Raw genomic sequence first — 18,279 nt, forward strand, 5'->3', positions numbered from 1 at the left:
ATATACAGTCTACACAGTGAGACCTGTCTGAGGAAAAATAAATAAGAGAAAGAAAAAGTAGGAAGACAGAAATACGCTTAAGTTATCACCAGATTTTTTCCAAGGAAATACGTTACTGCACATAGAATTTTATTTACTTAAAAAAAAAAGAAAAAGAAACTGATAACTCAATTTGAGAATCAGTATTGCCCATTATACAAAAAGTGAATTCAAAAGTTTTAAGATATAGAAAGAAGTTTGGGGACACATAGGAGATATATCAAAGAAAGCAATGCCAATTGTTCCTTAGTTTAAATGGCTGACAACGGCATAATCTACAGGTGACTTCAAGTGTTCAGTTCCTAAAGTAAACACTGTTTCTGAAATAAAGGGGTGTGTACAAAAAATTCCAGTCCTAAAGGATTCTGGAAAGGACAGACTGACCCAAACAATCAGCAAAGAAAGGGTGCATTGCTCAGAATTTTCTTTTGAATCATGCATGCCTGCCCAATTGTCTTGAGCTTGTCCAGAGGCCCCAGCAGGGGAGCACTGCTACTCACACCCTGGGCTGCTCCTGTCACTTCAGCAGTTCACTGCTGGGGGAGAGCAAGCCGGCAGCTTCAGGATGGACCCACACAGTGTGAGGGAGGAAGAGGGCAGCTACCTAGCCAGCCAGACCCACCAGATCCACCCTGGGTCGGATGGGACGCCCGAGGCTGGAGCCAGACAGCCCTCCATTCCATTCCCATGTTAGCATTTACACAGGTAGAGTTTGAAGAAAGAAAAAAAATCAAAAAGGAGAACTGAAAACTTGAGAAGATAAATAAATGTAAGCTGAATACGAAATGTAAGTCAAATAAACTTCTTACCTAAAACAGAAAAAACAAAATTCAAACAAAAATTATTTGCAAAAGATTAGACACCAAGCTATAGCAGAAGCTGCATTCCTCAAGATGGCACAGACCTTGAGGGTCTCCAGCACTGTCAGATGGCTCGAGCATATACCAATGTGTCCCTAATACTTCACTTTTCAACTAGGAAAGTGGGAAATGACACAGAACAAAATAAAGAATAAGCTAATTAATGTATAAAATAACACAGTAAAGTCCAATTCCTATTTTACTGCAGGAGAAAAAAAAAATTAGGGTTCAGGAGGATGAAAAGGTAAAGAGAGGCACACAGCACAGGATTACGAGCACGGGCTTGGACGCTCACTACGAAGAATCTGACTCCACCATCAAATAGCACCTGTTTTAGGAGAGTGAGTTACCAGAATTTCTGAGCACTGATCACCTTAGCTCTACTATGGGAAGAATACCTACCTTCCACAATGAGAATTAAACAACAATAAACAAACAAACAGATTTAAAGCATTAGCACAATTGCTAGCAAGTACTATATCCAAAGTAAACATGAGCTCTTGAATTTTCATATTACAGGAGTCTTGCTCAATGCTAATTTTGGTAACTATTAGACTCTGCAATCTTGCTAAAAATCCAGTCCAAGTGTAACTTCACACCCTGCAATGACTATGGTCTTATACTCAGTCTTCAGAATTCATAGTCATTGTCTAATACCTTCCATCAAGTACAGATAAAAATCCACTGTGGATACCTTGAGAGAAAAGCTTTGTGTGATATCCTTACAGAATACAGATCTATAAGTAAACTAACTCCATAGAGGCTAAATTGTCTTTGGAACGACAAGTCTGTACTTAAAAGTATTAGGAGTATCAGTATTGTGCTGTTATCCAGAGCTACCTTGTATTTTGGGAAGTTCTCAAGTTTTACAATCTATCTCAATCCAGAATCCAGAAATGAAAGTTAACATGTAATATACTATATCCAATTTGTTTTCCTAAATATGTGAATGTTATTGGTAAATAATATGAAATAACTATAAAATCACATTTCAGAATATTAAAAAAAAAAAAAACAAAGCAGAAATGAATCCTGAAAAACAAGACAGCAAGAGTATGTCTTGGAAAAGCTGTGCCTTTTTTTTTTTTTTTTTTTTTTGGTTTTCAAGACAGGGTTTCTCTGTGTAGCCCTGGCTGTCCTGGAACTCACTCCATAGACCAGCCTGGCCTCAAACTCAGAAATCTGCCTGCCTCTGCCTCCCAAGTGCTGGGATTAAAGGCGTGCACCACCAATGCCTGGTAGCTGTGCCTTTTCTGATGACTCCATTGTAGGCTTATCATCTCAGAATATCTGTTACAATTTGGCTTAAGTATGGCAAGGTAAAGGCTGGAGAGATGGCTCAGCAGTTAAGAGCACTGACTTCTCTTTCAGAGGTCCTGAGTTCAATTCCCAGCAACCACATGGTAGCTCACAACCATCTGTAATAGGATCTGATGTCCTCTTCTGGAGTATATGAAGACAGCTACAGTGTACTCATATATATTAAATAAATAAATAAATTTTAGGAAAAATAAATAGGAAAAAAGTACAGCAAGATAAGAATAAGGTACAAATATAGAGAGACATTGAAAAACCAATGACATTAATATGCAAGACATCTCAAGAGCCATTTCTAATAAAGTATATGAAAACTTGTAATTATACCTCTTAATATAGCTGCGATATAGGAAGTTACAATACTAATCCACTTTCATTTTTGTGAAATTCACATTAATTTCATCCTAAAATATAGCATGTTGCACTTTTAACAAGGATATCATAAATCCACTCATCTCCCAGATGACATAATTCAAACTATACCTTGTAAATCAACATCTTAAAACATGAAAGAATTGTTTGTTTTTATTTTTTATTTTCTTTCAAAATATTTATTTATTATTATATACATGTCTGTATATACCAAAGCAGAGGTATGGAGGTCAGATGCCAACCTTCAGAAGTTAGTTCCCGTCTTCCATTGTGAATTACAGGGATTAAACTCAGGATGTCAAGTTTGAACACAAAGTGCTTTTACCCCTTGCCACCTTAACAGCCCATAACTTTAAGAGATCCGCAGATTTCCTTTTTGCTCTTTGTGTGTGTGTGTGTACAGGTATGTATGTGTGTGTGCAGAAATATGTATGTGTTCATTTGTAGATGGATGCATGTCGGGGGAGAATGTGTACACACGTGTGTGTATATGTGTGCATGCGGAGGACAGAGGACAATCATAGTGTTGTCCCTCCAGAGCTGCACATTATTTTTTTTACAAAGAACCCCACTTGGGGCCTAGGGCCTGCCAATTAAGCCAGGCCGGCTAGTCAGTGAGCCCCAGTGTTCCTCCTATTTGCACACCCCAGCACTGGGACTGCTAACCCACCCCACTTCATCCTGCTTTTCACATGGGTGCTGGGATCTCATTACATGGGATTCAAATCAGGTTCTCATGCTCTCCCAGCATTTGCTAACTAAGTCATGTCCCTGGTCCTAAAATTCACAGGTTTCTTTTTCCTTTTATAAAACTAAAACTGAAATGAACAAATTATCACTCAACTAGAATAATACTGGTCTAAAGAAATCATAAAATAAGCACAGTATTTGGAATACATTGTATTTTTTTGTTTCAAATGTATAATTTAAGAAAATAATTTAGGTACGTTCTGAGTATAAATTCATTAGAAGAATATGAATGTATTGTATTCTGTACTTCACTGATCATTACTGCTGCCAATAAAGGAAATCGGAGTAAGTTTATCCTCCATGTGTATCCCATTCAGCTCCTGCTGATCAAGGCTTATAAACGTCTAGAAATTTTCAACCAGGAAACTAAATGTGAACAGCATGTAGAAATAAGCTCTACCATAAAAAGACATGCACTAACATGTCCTTTAGAAAGAATCACACATGCTGGGTGGTGGTGCTGGTGCATGCCTATATTCCCAGCACTAGAGAGGCAGACATAGGGGGATCTATCTCTGTGACTTTTAGGCCAGCCTGGTCAATAGATTGAGTTTCAGGATAGCCAACACTACACAGAGAAACTGTCTCAAAAAAAAAAAAAAAAAAAAAAAAAGGAGGCAGTGGAGAAAAGAGTGAATCAAACAATTAAGGAATCAAATTTAAAACAAACCCCACTTGTTTCGTTTTTTAAATACCTGCTAGTTTGGTATTTCTAAAATTCCAGACTCTTTAATATTATTACATTATATAGTTGATTTGACCCATGTATTTTTTATTTGTCCTGTTAGTCTTATCCAGGAATCAATGGGATAAACTATCCTTGCAAAAAAAGCAAGGTAGTTAGTTCATTGCTCTTAGACACCAGAATGAAAAGTAAAATTTCTAATAAAATGTCATTTTGGTACTCAAATAAGTAATTTTGTTTACTTAAAAAGTAAACTTAAGGACAAAATTTAAAGGCAAAAGTAAATTTGTATCTGCTGGGTAAAAGTGAAAATTAGGCAAAAGGCCTCATGTCAAACTTCAGGAAGACTGAAGGAGACACAAACCGCCTGATGAAAATAGCAAGTCTCGGCACCCATTCATCCAAAGCCATACCCAAACGAATTCTCCCATTTCCTTATTTGATGCTTGGAATCTCTTTTCTAGGATGTCATTGAATTTACAGAGCTGAAAATTCATTCTAATAGAGGAAGATACGGATCAATAAAAGTCTGAAGATGTTCCTCCAGTAGGAACTATTTCTTCCATTCAGCAAATATTTATCATTTAATATATGCCTAATACTGTACTAGGAAAAGGGAATAAAATGTAACACAGTCCATGTTCTCATAAGGTTTACTGCCAAGGACACATACAAAGAAGCTAAAGGTAGCAAAATGTGTGTGATGACGATCCTGTCGAACAGGATGAAGGAAGGGTTCAAGTGAGAGGAGTCAAAGGTGAATGAATGAGCTCAGTATGTAGAACCAGCAGAAATCAGTAAAGGGGGAAGAGGAGATGGCTTACAAGATAAAAGAATGGAGAAACAAAACAGCACATGGCTTTCAGTGAGAGATAAACAGTTTCCCAAGAACAATATAAATATAGAGGGACAAACAGACACAGATGAGACAGTCAGTGGGTCAGTTATTTGGCATTTGTGTGCCAAACTTGAAGGTTACAAGGATCCAGACAGATATAAACTAGTGAGTAACAAGTTTCATGTGACTTTTACATGTAAAGAAGGCTTGATAAGGAAAAGCTCATTCGCAGAAAGCCTGAACAAGTCACATCATCATCACAAAGACACTGTCATCGGGGCTTAGACTGTGGTGCTGGCAATAAAGATGAATCATTATTTCAATACAGATTTAATTTGAAGTCAAAATGATAAAATGTAAGGAATGAAAATAAAAGGAAGTTACAGTCATTCCCAAGTCCTAATTACAGAGCTTAGTGTACGAGTGAGCCCGTTACTCAGCCAGCAAAGGGCACACAAACAAAGAGTGAGCTGAGAATGAAGATCGTTTGTGCTCTGAAACAAGGCTGAGTTTAGTCAACCTAGACCTAGTGCCAGGAACTAGGGAGGGAGGGGGAGAGAGGGAGGGCCGGAGAGAGGACTAGAACATCTTTTAAGACTTATTTGTTTATGTAATTTATACATGTGAGTGCTGTATTTGCATGTGTGCTTACATGACAAAAGACATTAGATCCTGTTCCAGACGGCTGTGGTGCTAGGATTGGCAAGCAGATCTTTGTGAGTTCAAGGTCAGCCTGGAGTCCATGGAGCATTCCAGGTCAAGGGTTACAAAGTGGGTAAATAATAAGGATCTGTCTCAGAAAGCAAGAGAGGGAAAAGGAAGGGAGGGAGGGAGGGAGAGAAGGAGGGAGGGAAGAAGGAGGGAGGAAAGGAGGGAGGGAGGGGAGGGATTCCTAATTATAGGCTGTAATATCAAAGAACTACCATGATAAGGGGAAAGTTATTCTGATTCTAAGCAATTTACCAACCCTAAAAAAAAAAAAAAAAAAAAAAATTAAGAGCTAAAACTATAAATGAAATATATATATATATATATATATATATATAGCATTATTATATTAAAGATTACAAATTCCTACAACTAATTCCTTCTTTTTAGCACCAAACCTCACATTCAGATTTTAAAAATAGGAGGCTGGAGATACAGCTCAGTTGTTAAGAGCCCTTGCTGCTCTTGTAGATGACTAAAATTTTGTTTCCAGCACCCACATGGTAGATCACATTATCTGCAACTCCAATTCTAGGAGAGCCAACACTTTCTTCTGGTGTCTGTGGGCATATGCACATATATGTAAATAAAAACAGAGCCTGGCGGTGGTAGCGCACGCCTATAATCAATCCCAGCACTCTGGGAGGCAGAAGCAGGCAGATTTCTGAGTTCGAGGCCAGTCTGGTCTACAGAGTGAGTTCCAGGACAGCCCGGGCTACACAGAGAAATCCTGTCTCCAAAAACAAAAACAACAACAACAACAAAAAAAAACAAAAACAAAAAAAAGAGCTCTTCCAAAGAACCTGAGTTCAATTTCCAGCCTGGACATGGCACCGTGTCTGTGCCCTTAACAACTGTCTGTAATTCCAGTTCCAGGGGATCTGACACCCTTACATAGACATACATGCACGCAAAACACCAATGCACATAAAAAATTTTAAAAATATTTTAAAAAGGAATCATTTAAAAAAAAAGATTTATTTTTTCTTTAGATTTATTTATTTATTTTATGTATATAAGTACAGTATAGCTGTCTTCAGACACACCAGAAGAGGGCACCGAATCCAATTGCAGATGGGTGTGAGCCACCATGTGGTTGCTGGGAATTGAACTCAGGACCTCTAGTAGAGTAGTCAATGCTCTTAACCGCTGAGCCATCTCTCTAGGACTTGTCTTCTTATTTTTAAAAATTAAAATAAATATTTACTATTTAAAATGTGAAAGCAATATTTTAATAATATTAAAATCAATGTCTATATTGAATCAATATATAAAAACTATGAGAACACTCTCAAAGCCAAAAGCAGTGAGGATCCAGACTCAATTATGTTTAAAATATATGCTAAGATTTAAAAAACAAGAAAGGAAAGAGGGCCCGCAGGGGTGGAGCTCTAGAGACAGGAGTGGTAGAATACAGGTGCTAGGAAAGGGGAAAGGGGAAACACTGGAGACCTTTCTCTGGTGGAGGGGATAGCAATACCGAAGAAAAGGCAGGAGAAAGACACTATGAGTACTTTTAAAAGTCATAGGGAATCACATTGTTTTATGTTTACTCAAAATTATATATATGTAAGTATATGTATATGTGTAGTTACATATCATATAGTTTTATGTTTATGCAAAAAGATATATACATAAGTATACATATATAATTACATATGTGTGTGAATATATACTATATATAATGCATTAATATATAACTACTATATGAAGTGAAAATTTAAGGATTCTTGGAAAGTCAATTGGATGGTGTTTTGCTGGGGCAAGCACATGTTAAAGTGGACACAGGTGTGAAAGGCTAAGGTCAACTCATGAAGGAATATTTTGCTGAAGCAGACACAGGAGAGAGGATTTGTTTTGTTCTACTAAGGCAAGTACGTGAAAGGACATGCAATAAAGGATTCTTTGCTAATGACACACTTGTATTGGTCCACCCTCCATTGCAGAGTTAAGCCTCATTTGTCAGGACTCCATAGAGAAAAACCACACCAAAAACCTCCTGGTGGTGTGCTGTAGCTTCTTGCCGCTTCCAAGGCTGATTGGCTGCATGTGCTGAGGCAAGACCCATGCTGAGGCAAGGCACGTGGACACGTGATGTGTGGAGGGGCTAAATAGGACTCCACGGAGTGACGGAGAGAGAGCTTGGCTTGCTGTGAAGCAAGCTGTGCAACGCATGTCTTCACCGATCTTCACTTCCCTGAGAGAGGCGCAGCAGAGAACTTCTCCTGGTGTTCCCGTTGGACCCTCCTGCTGACTGGAGCAGAGGCTGAGACCCAGCTGTCTCTGCTAGGTCGTGTCACCACTGTTACTAACGGACTCTACTAAATTGGACTGCTGGTGTATCAATGAGGTGTTGGTGAGTGGATCAAGCTGCCGCTGCCTGATAACCTGTGAACTAAACTGCTGATGTCCAGACAACACAGATGGGAGGTGCTTCAAAGAATCGTTCTAAACAGGTCCACTTCCCCCACATCCTTTCTTTTCCACTACCTCTGGTGGATGGTGGGTTTCAAGGAAGTTTAAAGCATTTAAGAACCATCATTAAACATAGGATTTGAAGAAATTAAAGTTACAACTATATATGTAATAATTAAAATTATACTACTTGGGGGAGATAATGTCCCCCCCCAAGAACCATAGACTATCTAACAAAACCTCCAGTACCAGGTATGGGAAACTGCCTTCAAGCTGTTGGTCAGGAGAGTCTAAGAGACTCCCAAAACAATATAAGCTATTATCAACTGCCCTTGGTGGCCTTCCAGAACTTGAAGGTACAACCCTATTGCTGAAGATGCCAAACATTTGAGACACACGACTTGGAGAAATCCATCTGGATATGACGTGGAAGCCTCCTCCCTGAAAACCAGTTCTCATAGTATCTGAAGGTGCTATGCAAACTGCCCAAGGAGAAAAGCCATAGTCCTGCCCAGATGTAACACCTGAGAACCACAACAACGACCATCGTGGCATGATTTCCCAAGGGTGCAATCGTGGCACTTACATCTTGAGAGTAAATGACAGCAACCTCACTGGACTTCAGACTTATCCAAAAAGAGGGAATTCACACCTACTACTATAAACCTAGGCAACCACCTATGGCTGGTTAAGTCATGAACTTACTACTGCCACTTGCCCAAACTATTATAACCTCTGACTGCACCCTTAATACTTGTCTTTATATCCTTACAGGTAAGCGCGGTTTTCATCGCTCATCACAAAAGACAGGAAACCTAAAGTGGTCAAGACACAGAGAACAACTGACCATCAAGTACTCAGCTCCAGCTGATACACAATCCCTACTCCTAAGGCTCAAGGGCCATCACAGAAGAGGAAGCTGAAAAGCTATAAGAGCCAGAGACTCAGAACTTCTGCTATAAGACAGCACCTTCTATATATGACAGGGAAGCCTCAGTGATACAATCTCAGCAACACAGGTTCCTAAGCCTAAGTAATCTGAACAATGACACACATAAGTGACATGCCAACATGGAGGAGAGCTCGCTCCTAGGTAATGAATGACTGCTGAGAGAGGGAGACTCAGACTTCATCAGGACTCTCTAGTTGTCTATCCGATACAAAGTGGTCAGCCCTGAAAACATATCCATGCAAGCACACTAAAAGGACTCACATGTTGTATTTATATATGTATCCATAAATATATACATGTATTCATGTGTATACATGTATATATGCACATATATGTATATATATATGTATATTTGCAGAAATAATGATTAAAGAAAAGAAGCCATGAATTTACGAGGAGAAGGTAGAACCTGAGAGTGTTTGGAGGGAGTAAAAGGAAAGGGGAGAAATGATGTAAACATGGTGCATATGTAAAATTTTTAAAAAATTAAGTAAAAGGTAAAAATAAAAAACAAACATTAATATGCACATATATTCAAATATGCATACATATTATGTTTTGTATCATTAATTTCTAAAATATATACATTAATCAATCATAAAGTGAATAACAAGCATTTCAATCCCTGTCGGAGCCATCATCTAACTGGAAGCCAGATGGAAACTCTAAGGTTTGGCTAGAGTGGAACACACTTGTATGCACTCATCTTTGCTATCGTCTCCAACAATTTCTTTCTAAGAATATTGGATTTATTATTTCATACATAATAAAACCAAAAGTATGGAACAAAATCAATACTAAATAACGTACCTTTCAGATAAATTAAGGCTTTGGTGAAGAGGATCTAATCTCTGACATGTCTCTATGCTGTCAACAGAGGTCGAAGGCAGTGAGTCTGATTGCACCTTGCTGGTATCACATAAATTAGCATCATTTCTAGGCAGGGTCTTTCTCAATTCTCGTCCTAAGTCCGTCCACAGAACATTCGTCAACATAACTCTGAGATGCCTGTTACATATACAAATAATTAATACATATGGTTCTAAATGTTATATAATACATGCATTTTTTAACAAACCTTAACAAGTATCTCCTAAAAGTATGAATTTCACTACTTTCAGAAAATAATTATAAATAGTATAAGTAAAAAACAAATGTCTAGCCATTCTCAATGACACATTAAAAAGCAAAGCCTACTTCACTTACATTGGTATTTTCTTCAAAATTATGTCATCATCAAACCATCCTCAAAAATATGTAGTTGTTGGAATCCTAGCAACTCACACTTTCCCATAGTTAGTCGGAAGTGCGTATACATCTGTAGTTCTCATCACAGAAGCAACTGCTTTCTGTGTTACAGATGTGGTTTTGCTTTAGCATGCAGGAATTTTAAAAATATATTAAAACTAAGAGAAAATGACACTCTTATTTTACCTTATTTCTAATATGGATAAATCAACATTTGTATTTAATGGTAACAACTGTGGGGCACTCTGCAAACACAAGGGCTGGCAGAGGAAGAAAATCATGAACCAAGAGGAAATCTGGTTCAATACAACTTATCAGTGCTAGTTAATACTCCTAGACTCTGGCTCCAAGTAGTTTATTTTAGCCATATTTAAGCCTAGCACAAGCTCGGAAAAAAACATCCTAATGATAATTAATCCACTCCAATGAATACAACAAAACTTAAGGCTTGCTTACAGTGAAACTCTTCCATAAAGCCGGGTTTTGTTGACTCAGAACAATGTTCAAGATAAGGGTCTATGGACAGAGACTACCAAATGTAAGTCTGGAGGATTCAGGTGAAGCCTGGCCCCACAAACAGAAAAAGACCACCAGGTTATAAACTACCATTCCCACTTTCTGGGTGGAAAACAGGTAAACATCTCCTTCCTCTGAAGAGACAAGCCTGTGTGTTTATCCCTAGTACCTAGCTGTGAGTACAAGAACATCATGCCCTCAGCGAACAACAGAAAGCCTAAGAAATTCAAGCAGTTTTGCTTCATCATATCTGTGCATTTATATATATTTTTAAATAAATAAATAAATAATATAAATAAAAATATATAAATAAATAAAAATAATATAAATTAAATGTATTTTTTTCTTTGCTGACATTATCTGAAAACTATTTTCAGTCCTCATGCCACTGAATACAGTTTTTTCAGGGGTATAATGGGTTGCCACACAGACTTTAAACAATGTCAAATAAGAAATAGCTAAAATGTTAATCACAAGTGTTTAATCAGAAGAGTCTATTTTATGACATAGGATACACTTTTAGACATCTTTTCATTATTAAACAAATACAACAATATTAAGAAACAGAAAACAAAATATTCACGTATTTTCAAAATAAAGCAGGAAATTTCTCAATGATTTTTTTAAAAAAAAAATCTCTTTGTAGCAGCTCCTTGATGACAGAATACTAGACAGTCTAAAGGAAAAATGGTACAATTCCTATGGAAACATGTTAAATCGATAAAAAAAAATTTTAAGGTATACAGAATACAGAAATGAGTTAAAACCTCTTTAAGTCAGTAATAGTATGTTCAACAAATATTTGCTGAAAATCTTCTAACAAAACAACTATACTAGTAGGATCTAGAGAAAGGCATATCAGCAAACGGTAAATGATCCTTGCCTTAAAGGAACTTATATTCCAGAAAAGAATTCAAACCATCATTTAAGCTTCTGTGATGAGAGATAACAGGAAGGAGAACAGATATTGTCATTTCCTCTGAAACAAGGAGGGCTTTACTATGATGTATAGCTCTCAGCCACTTTTCCAGCAACAGAACACTATAATACCTTTTTTAAGTCATGAGCCAAAATAAACCCTTCCTTCCTCAAGTTGCTTCCTATCAGGTAATTGGTTATATCAAGAGAATAGTAACAAATATAATCTTAAAATTCACATGAAAAAAAACTGAATAGGCAAAGAAGTCTTAAGTAAAAAGAACAAAACTTAAGATATCACAATGCCTGATTTCAAGATATACAAGCCCAGGCGGTGGTGGCGCACGCCTGTAATCCCAGCACTCTGGGAGGCAGAGGCAAGCGGATTTCTGAGTTCGAGGCCAGCCTGGTCTACAGAGTAAGCTCCAGGACAGCCAGAGTTATACAGAGAAACCCCGTCTCAAAAAAACCAAATCCAAAACAAAAACAAAAACAAAAACAAAAAAAATTCAAGATATAGAAGATGTGCAAAGCCACAGTAACCAAAATAACTCAGATTATTATCTGTATTATCTTAAAAACAGATAAATCAATGGAACAGAATACAGTCTGTAATGAAACACATCCATTTACAGGAAACTGATTTTCAACAAAGGCATTAAAAACTAACATTAGGGAAAGGACATCCTCTTCAATAAATTGTCCTGAGAAAACTGAATATATAGACGTTGAAAATTTCAAGTTGACTACAATATTACTTCCTAATATTAATTACAAATTAGCGCTTAATTAGCACTAATTAGTAACTCATGTTAGTAATCCCCACTTGATTATTCTCATACAACACATCACACAGTACACTATAGATAGATATGTCTATACAGACATGTACATATGTGGTTTACACAACGAATAAAACTTAAAGAGGCTGCAGCAGAGTTCAAAGGCTTGAGAAAGGAACTGAGAGAGGAGACTATATTAACAGAGTAAGGAATCAAAATCAGTACCAAGAAGGGGTTGCTACTGGAGAGCACAGTAACAGAGTCCAGCTATGACATCAAAGGCCACACAGGGATCCAAGTGCAACGAACAGAGGATTCAGACCAGGCAAAATGGTGGGCGGGTGGACAGGCAAACAGACCAAGTCAACTGCAGACACCCCAGGAACAGTCCAGAGTCCTCTACTTGTTAGCCTTTGATAGGCATCAAGACACATCAGATGTCACATTATAGGTCGCTACAGGACCATACTACTCCAGGCTTAGGTATCCATATGTCTTAGTTAGGGTTCATTGCTTTACTTCTTCAGATGAGAAGATGACATGAGAGCCATTCGCAAGCTTTTCTAGCTCCTTCTGAACTCTGCCTGGCTGTTTTAACTCAGCTGTTCTGGCCTAAACTCCTCTCCAAGCTGACTGATTCAAACTCACTTCTCTTGGCTTCTGACTGAATTTTTCTGCCTTGTCTCATACTAATTCTGACAATATGTTTTATAATCCTTTGACTCCTCATTCTATGGTTGTTTTGTCTTCACCTGTGTCTAACTTATTCTCTCTGCAACCTGTCTCTGTAAAACTGGTTCAATAAGAAACTCCTGGTTAAAAACAAAACAAAAATGAAACAAACCTCTCCTTTTCTCTTAAAAGTTGGTCATATGCCTTCTCTGACTCATGCTGGCAAATCTTTCTCTGATTCCTCACTTGGTCTGCCCCTCAATTAGCTGTCACTTTCAAACACGCCTGTTTCCTTCCATAAACTAACCTTACCTTCACTGTTTGGGATTAAAGGTGTGTACTAAGAGCATGTCTGTATTACAGCCACATCATACTGTAATTCAGAGTATGTCTGCACTCCAGCTGGATCACATAGACCTAGAAGGCCTTTGGATGTGACCCTTTGTCAGAGGAGCCATGCTGCTAAACTAAAATTCCCCTATAAAGAGACCCATGACCATGGCTACCCTTATAACAGAAAACATTTAATTGGGCTGTCTTACAGCTCCATTATCATCATGGCAAGAAGCATAGCAGCATGCTGACAGACATGGTGCTTGCTGAATGAACCAAGAGTTTACATCTTGATCCTCAGGCACAAGAAAGAGACTGTGTTCAACCCTGGACAGAGCTTGAGTCTATATGACCTCAAAGCCCTGACTCCACAGTGACACACTTGCTCTAAACAGACCATGCCTCTTCAAATAATGCCATACATCCTATTACTACCACTCCCTCTGGCCAAGTATTCAAACATTTGAATCTATAGGGGCTAGGAATATTATACCCAGAAACCCTGTCTAGAAAAAACCAAAAACTTTTCATATTATGTCTGGGCTGGTAACTATTTCCAGAGTTTGGGCTCATCATCCCCTCCACAACTGGAGACAGCAGCCAATGTCATCAAGAAACAATATGTAATTTTTTGAGAGTTTCAAAATGTGTCTTGATCATAAGGTTCCCAACCCACTCAACTTTATCTCTCTCTCTTTTTTAAATCTTCAATACCAGTTTGTGCTGCCCAAATATTCTTGAATATGTGGTCTTCTAAATACATTCTTAGAGAAACTCAATCTCCCTCTTCCAGCAACTAACAATTGCCAATAAAGCAATGACTGAAACAAGAAAAAACGTATGAGCAATTACAAAATGGAGTCCTGCTGTAACAACAGTGTGCTTTCTTTCATACCTGCTTTAGGAAACAACTATATTTCTTCCTCTCTTTCTCCTCCTTCCCTCTCTCCTCTCTCTGTCCTTCTCTATGTCTGTCTCTGTATCTCTCTCTCCCTCTCCCTCCCTTTCTCTTTCTCCCTCTCCCTCCCTTTCTCTCTCTCTTTCTCTCACTCACTCACTCTCTTCCTTTCTTTGTTTTTTTGAGTTAGGGTCTTACACTGTAGCTCGGGCTGTCCTGGAACTCACTATGTAGACCAGGCTATCTTTGACCTCATAGAGATCTGCCTGCCTCTGCCTCCTGAGTGCTGGAATTAAAGGCATGCACCAGCATACCCAGAAATATAGAAACTATATTTCTTTCAAAAAATATGCTTTGTCAAAAATAAAGGTGTGTGTATGTGTGTGTGTATGTGTGTTTCTTAAAGCAGATATGAAAGAAAGCACAACTGTTGTTACAGCAGGACTAGTTTTATAACTGCTCATCTATTTTTCTTTATTCAATCTTTGTTTCTTGATGTCTTTGGCTAAAATAGAATACTCAGGGCTTCTAGGTGAGATGCCGGTCTAGAAGCACCTTCAATTTAGTCAGTAAAGGAAAGAGTAAGAAATAAAACAACAGACTCCAGCTGGTAAGATGGCTGTTGTTCCTGAGGTCCTGAGTTCAATTCCCAGCAACCACATAATCGCTCACAACCATCTGTAATGGGATCCAATGCCTGCTTGTGACGTGTCTGAAGACAGTAACAGTGTGTTCATATAAAATAAATAAATATTTTTTAGAAGAAGAAAAATAAAGAAGGAAAGAAAGAAGTAACAAACTATATTCCAAACACAGAAAGAGAAGAGCATCAAAAATCCAGAAAAGAAATGAAAGACTATCAGAAAGGTACAGAAAAAAGATGACCACAAATGGATGAGAAGTAAGGTAAACAGGGCGTCATCTGAGAAGCTCCCTAGCAGGGGAGCAGGGAAGCAAAAATCATTTCCAAAAAGTAAGCTATCTGAGATATGGGCAACCCTACTCTAAAGCACATAGTCCTTACAAGGCTCAAACCCAATGACTCATTTTGGTTGAGACTGGGCACATCCCACTTTTCTACTCTACGGCTTGATGACTGCTGCTAGAAGGCATCCTGGGAGAGAGACTAGTGTTACAAACTGTCCTACCGCTGGGCCTAACAAAGGGAACCACCTACCATACAGATGGCCCAGGGGGCAGTTACAGAAGCAGCGGGCCAGGGTTTATCTTATCAACTGGGGTTAATCTTGGAACTTAAAAGTCATGAGGCTGAGGCCAAAAAAGTGTTAAACTCTAGAGCTAACTACTGTTCACTGTTATAGAATCCAAGAACTCTGACTTACAGGGATGTACCTAATACATCTACAACACTTCAACTAGGTAAATAGGAGATTCTCAAAGCAAACTTCTTACTGGTTAATTTTAGAAAAACTTGACTCAAGCTAGAGTCACTGGAAAAGAGGAATACAATTGAGAAATGCTTCCATAAGACTGGGCATAAGCCTGTAGGGCATTTTCTTAGTGACTAATATGGGAAGCCACAGCCCATTGTGGGTGGTGCCACCCCTGGGCAGGCGGTCCTGGGTTCTATGAGAAAGCAGGCTGGGCAAGCCATGCAGAACAAGCTATTAAGCAGCACTCCTCCATGGCCTCTGCATCAGCTCCTGCCTCCAGTTTCCTTCCGTTTGAGTTTCTATCCTGACTTCTTTTGATAGTGAACAACAATATGGAAGCATAAACCAAATAAGCCCTTTCCTCCCCAAGTTGTTTTGGTCGTGGTGTTCCACCATAGCAGCCTCTAATGTAACTTAGTAACCCTAAGACACAATGATTGGTTCTGTACCTATAATGAGCTCAGTGCTGTGATTGCTTCCTATGTTCCTGAAACACTAGGAAGACACCCTCCAACCAATCACTATGAGCTAGAGTATTCCCAGACTGTGAAAAGTCTGCCTAGACCACAGACTGCAAAGCATTAACAAGCGTGCATAAGGGGCTGGAGAGATGGCTCAGCGGGTAAGAGCACCAACTGCTTCTTCTAAAGGTCATGAGTTCAAATCCCAGCATCCACATGGTGGCTCACAACCATCCGTAAGAGATCTGACACCCTATTCTGGTGTCTGAAGACAGCTACAGTGTACTTACATATAATAAATAAATAAATATTTAAAAAAAAAAAAAAAACAAGCGTGCATAATAGAGAACCATGGTAATAAAAGAAGTGAAGATATTTTTGGAAGGCATCACATACTTGTCCAATACAGGTTCAGCAATAGCATAAACTGCAAGAAGGATAAGATTCAGAGTCCAACTGATCCTATCTACCCTATCTGAAGTTTCTAGGACCTAAAAAGCAAGCACTCTAACATCTCACCGTTTTCTTCTTTTTGACCCTTGGGATTCCCCTTCTTTCTTTGTACTATACTTCCCAGCAGTGGTTTTACATTATGTTATGTTTTCCAAAACTTTTTGGTTTTGCTATTCCCATTTACACACACATCTAACTTAAGTTTTCACACTGCACAGTATTTTGTCTTTTCCTAATTTCTTGTCTTTCTTGTCCTCTGTGTTTTCCTCTCAATCCTCCATTCTTAGAACTATTTTAAATTTACATTTTATATACTTTTCTGTTTTATCTTTTATTCTCCTTCTTATATTTATCTCACTGTTTTAACTTTTTCCTTGTGTTTTTTTAAGATGTATTTATTCAATGTATGTGAGTACAGAGTTGCTCTCTTCAGACACACCAGAAGAGGGCATCAGATCCCATTACAGATGGTTGTAAGCCACCATGTGGGAATTGAATTCAGGACCTCTAGAAAAATAGTTAGTTCTCTTAACCACTGAGCCACCACTCCAACCCCCAACTTTTTCCTTGTTAAGAAACCCTTGCCTTTTTATTTTTGCTAATTTTGCTTTTTTTCTTGCCCTCAAATGTTCTTCTCGACTTCTTGTTCCTTTCCTTCACCCTGTTCCTCTGTTTTTCCATCTCTGCCTCCTCTGATCTCACGCAAGTGTTTGCCTGCCTTAAGTAATTCCTAACTTCATAGTATATCTACTATAGCTCTTCCATTTTCAGTTTACAGTTCCTGATGATAGAGCAGACGGCTTTCATGGATTTTAAGTATATTTTCTCTATCTTCTGTAAGGCTTAATGTTGTTGTTGTTAGAACTGTATGTTTTCTCTTCACAGTTATACAGGAAATTGAGATTTCAAAAGTAGACTGCTCAATAAGATCCCCAAATAAAATTGAAAGAGATACCCATATAGAAACAAAAGAAACAAGAAAAGCCAATGGACTCAAAACTTCTTAACAAGCATTCTTTGGGTACACGTGCACCCATATTCTCAGACATCGTCTATCTTTTTCTGAGACAAAGTCCCTCACTAGCTTAGAACTTGACAAGTAAAGTAAACTGGCTATCCAGTGAGCCCCAAAGACGGGTCTGTCTCTATTTAAACAGTGCTAGGATTACAAGTACAACACACTTTACCCATTTCTGGGTTCTGGGATTGATATCAGGTCCCCTTGAAAGTACTCTGCCAACTGAGTTAGTACTGCAGTTCCTAGCAATAGAAATTCTAAGGATCTGAATAAAAGGCTATATCCAGGATACCAGCAATAGATGCCAGGAAAACCTCCCCTTCTCGGTACTTGGCACTCAGTGATCAGCACTCACTACTTGCAATGAGATGCTATTTCACAGAAGACTGCTTGAGTGGTCTCAGTAGTCTAAGGCCATCCACAACACACTCTCAGGACATACAGAACAAGTGTTGCTGACTATAGGCAGAAACCTGGCCAGAAGATTACTGCTAGACTGAGGTGAACAAACCTTGAGTCACAACTGTAGTATTTCAAGAACTGAAAACCTGGTAGGAGCCAAATTCTGAATGAAAAGTTTCCCACAGGTTCTCAGTAGTGTTCTGGACAGTAAAAAGGTTCACACAGGAGCAGCGCCAGCATTTGCAACC

At 38.5% G+C, this 18,279-nt stretch overlaps 1 protein-coding gene across 8 annotated transcripts in view; it reads right to left on the bottom strand.

Moving 5' to 3' along the window:
• Window positions 1–18,279, bottom strand: part of Senp7 (SUMO specific peptidase 7) — a 119,919-nt gene that overhangs the window by 70,239 nt on the left and 31,401 nt on the right. For 7 of the 8 annotated variants that reach the window (XM_052157851.1, XM_052157854.1, XM_052157853.1 and 4 more), the window contains one exon: window positions 9,747–9,944. The exons of the other annotated variant lie outside the window; for it this stretch is intronic. In XM_052157851.1, the coding sequence (XP_052013811.1) occupies window positions 9,747–9,944 (198 nt within the window). The remainder of the gene's footprint in view (window positions 1–9,746; window positions 9,945–18,279) is intronic. 8 annotated transcript variants of the gene reach the window in all.

This window comes from Apodemus sylvaticus, chromosome 15 (assembly GCF_947179515.1).
Source record: "Apodemus sylvaticus chromosome 15, mApoSyl1.1, whole genome shotgun sequence".
In the NCBI taxonomy this organism is placed as follows: domain Eukaryota; kingdom Metazoa; phylum Chordata; class Mammalia; order Rodentia; family Muridae; genus Apodemus; species Apodemus sylvaticus.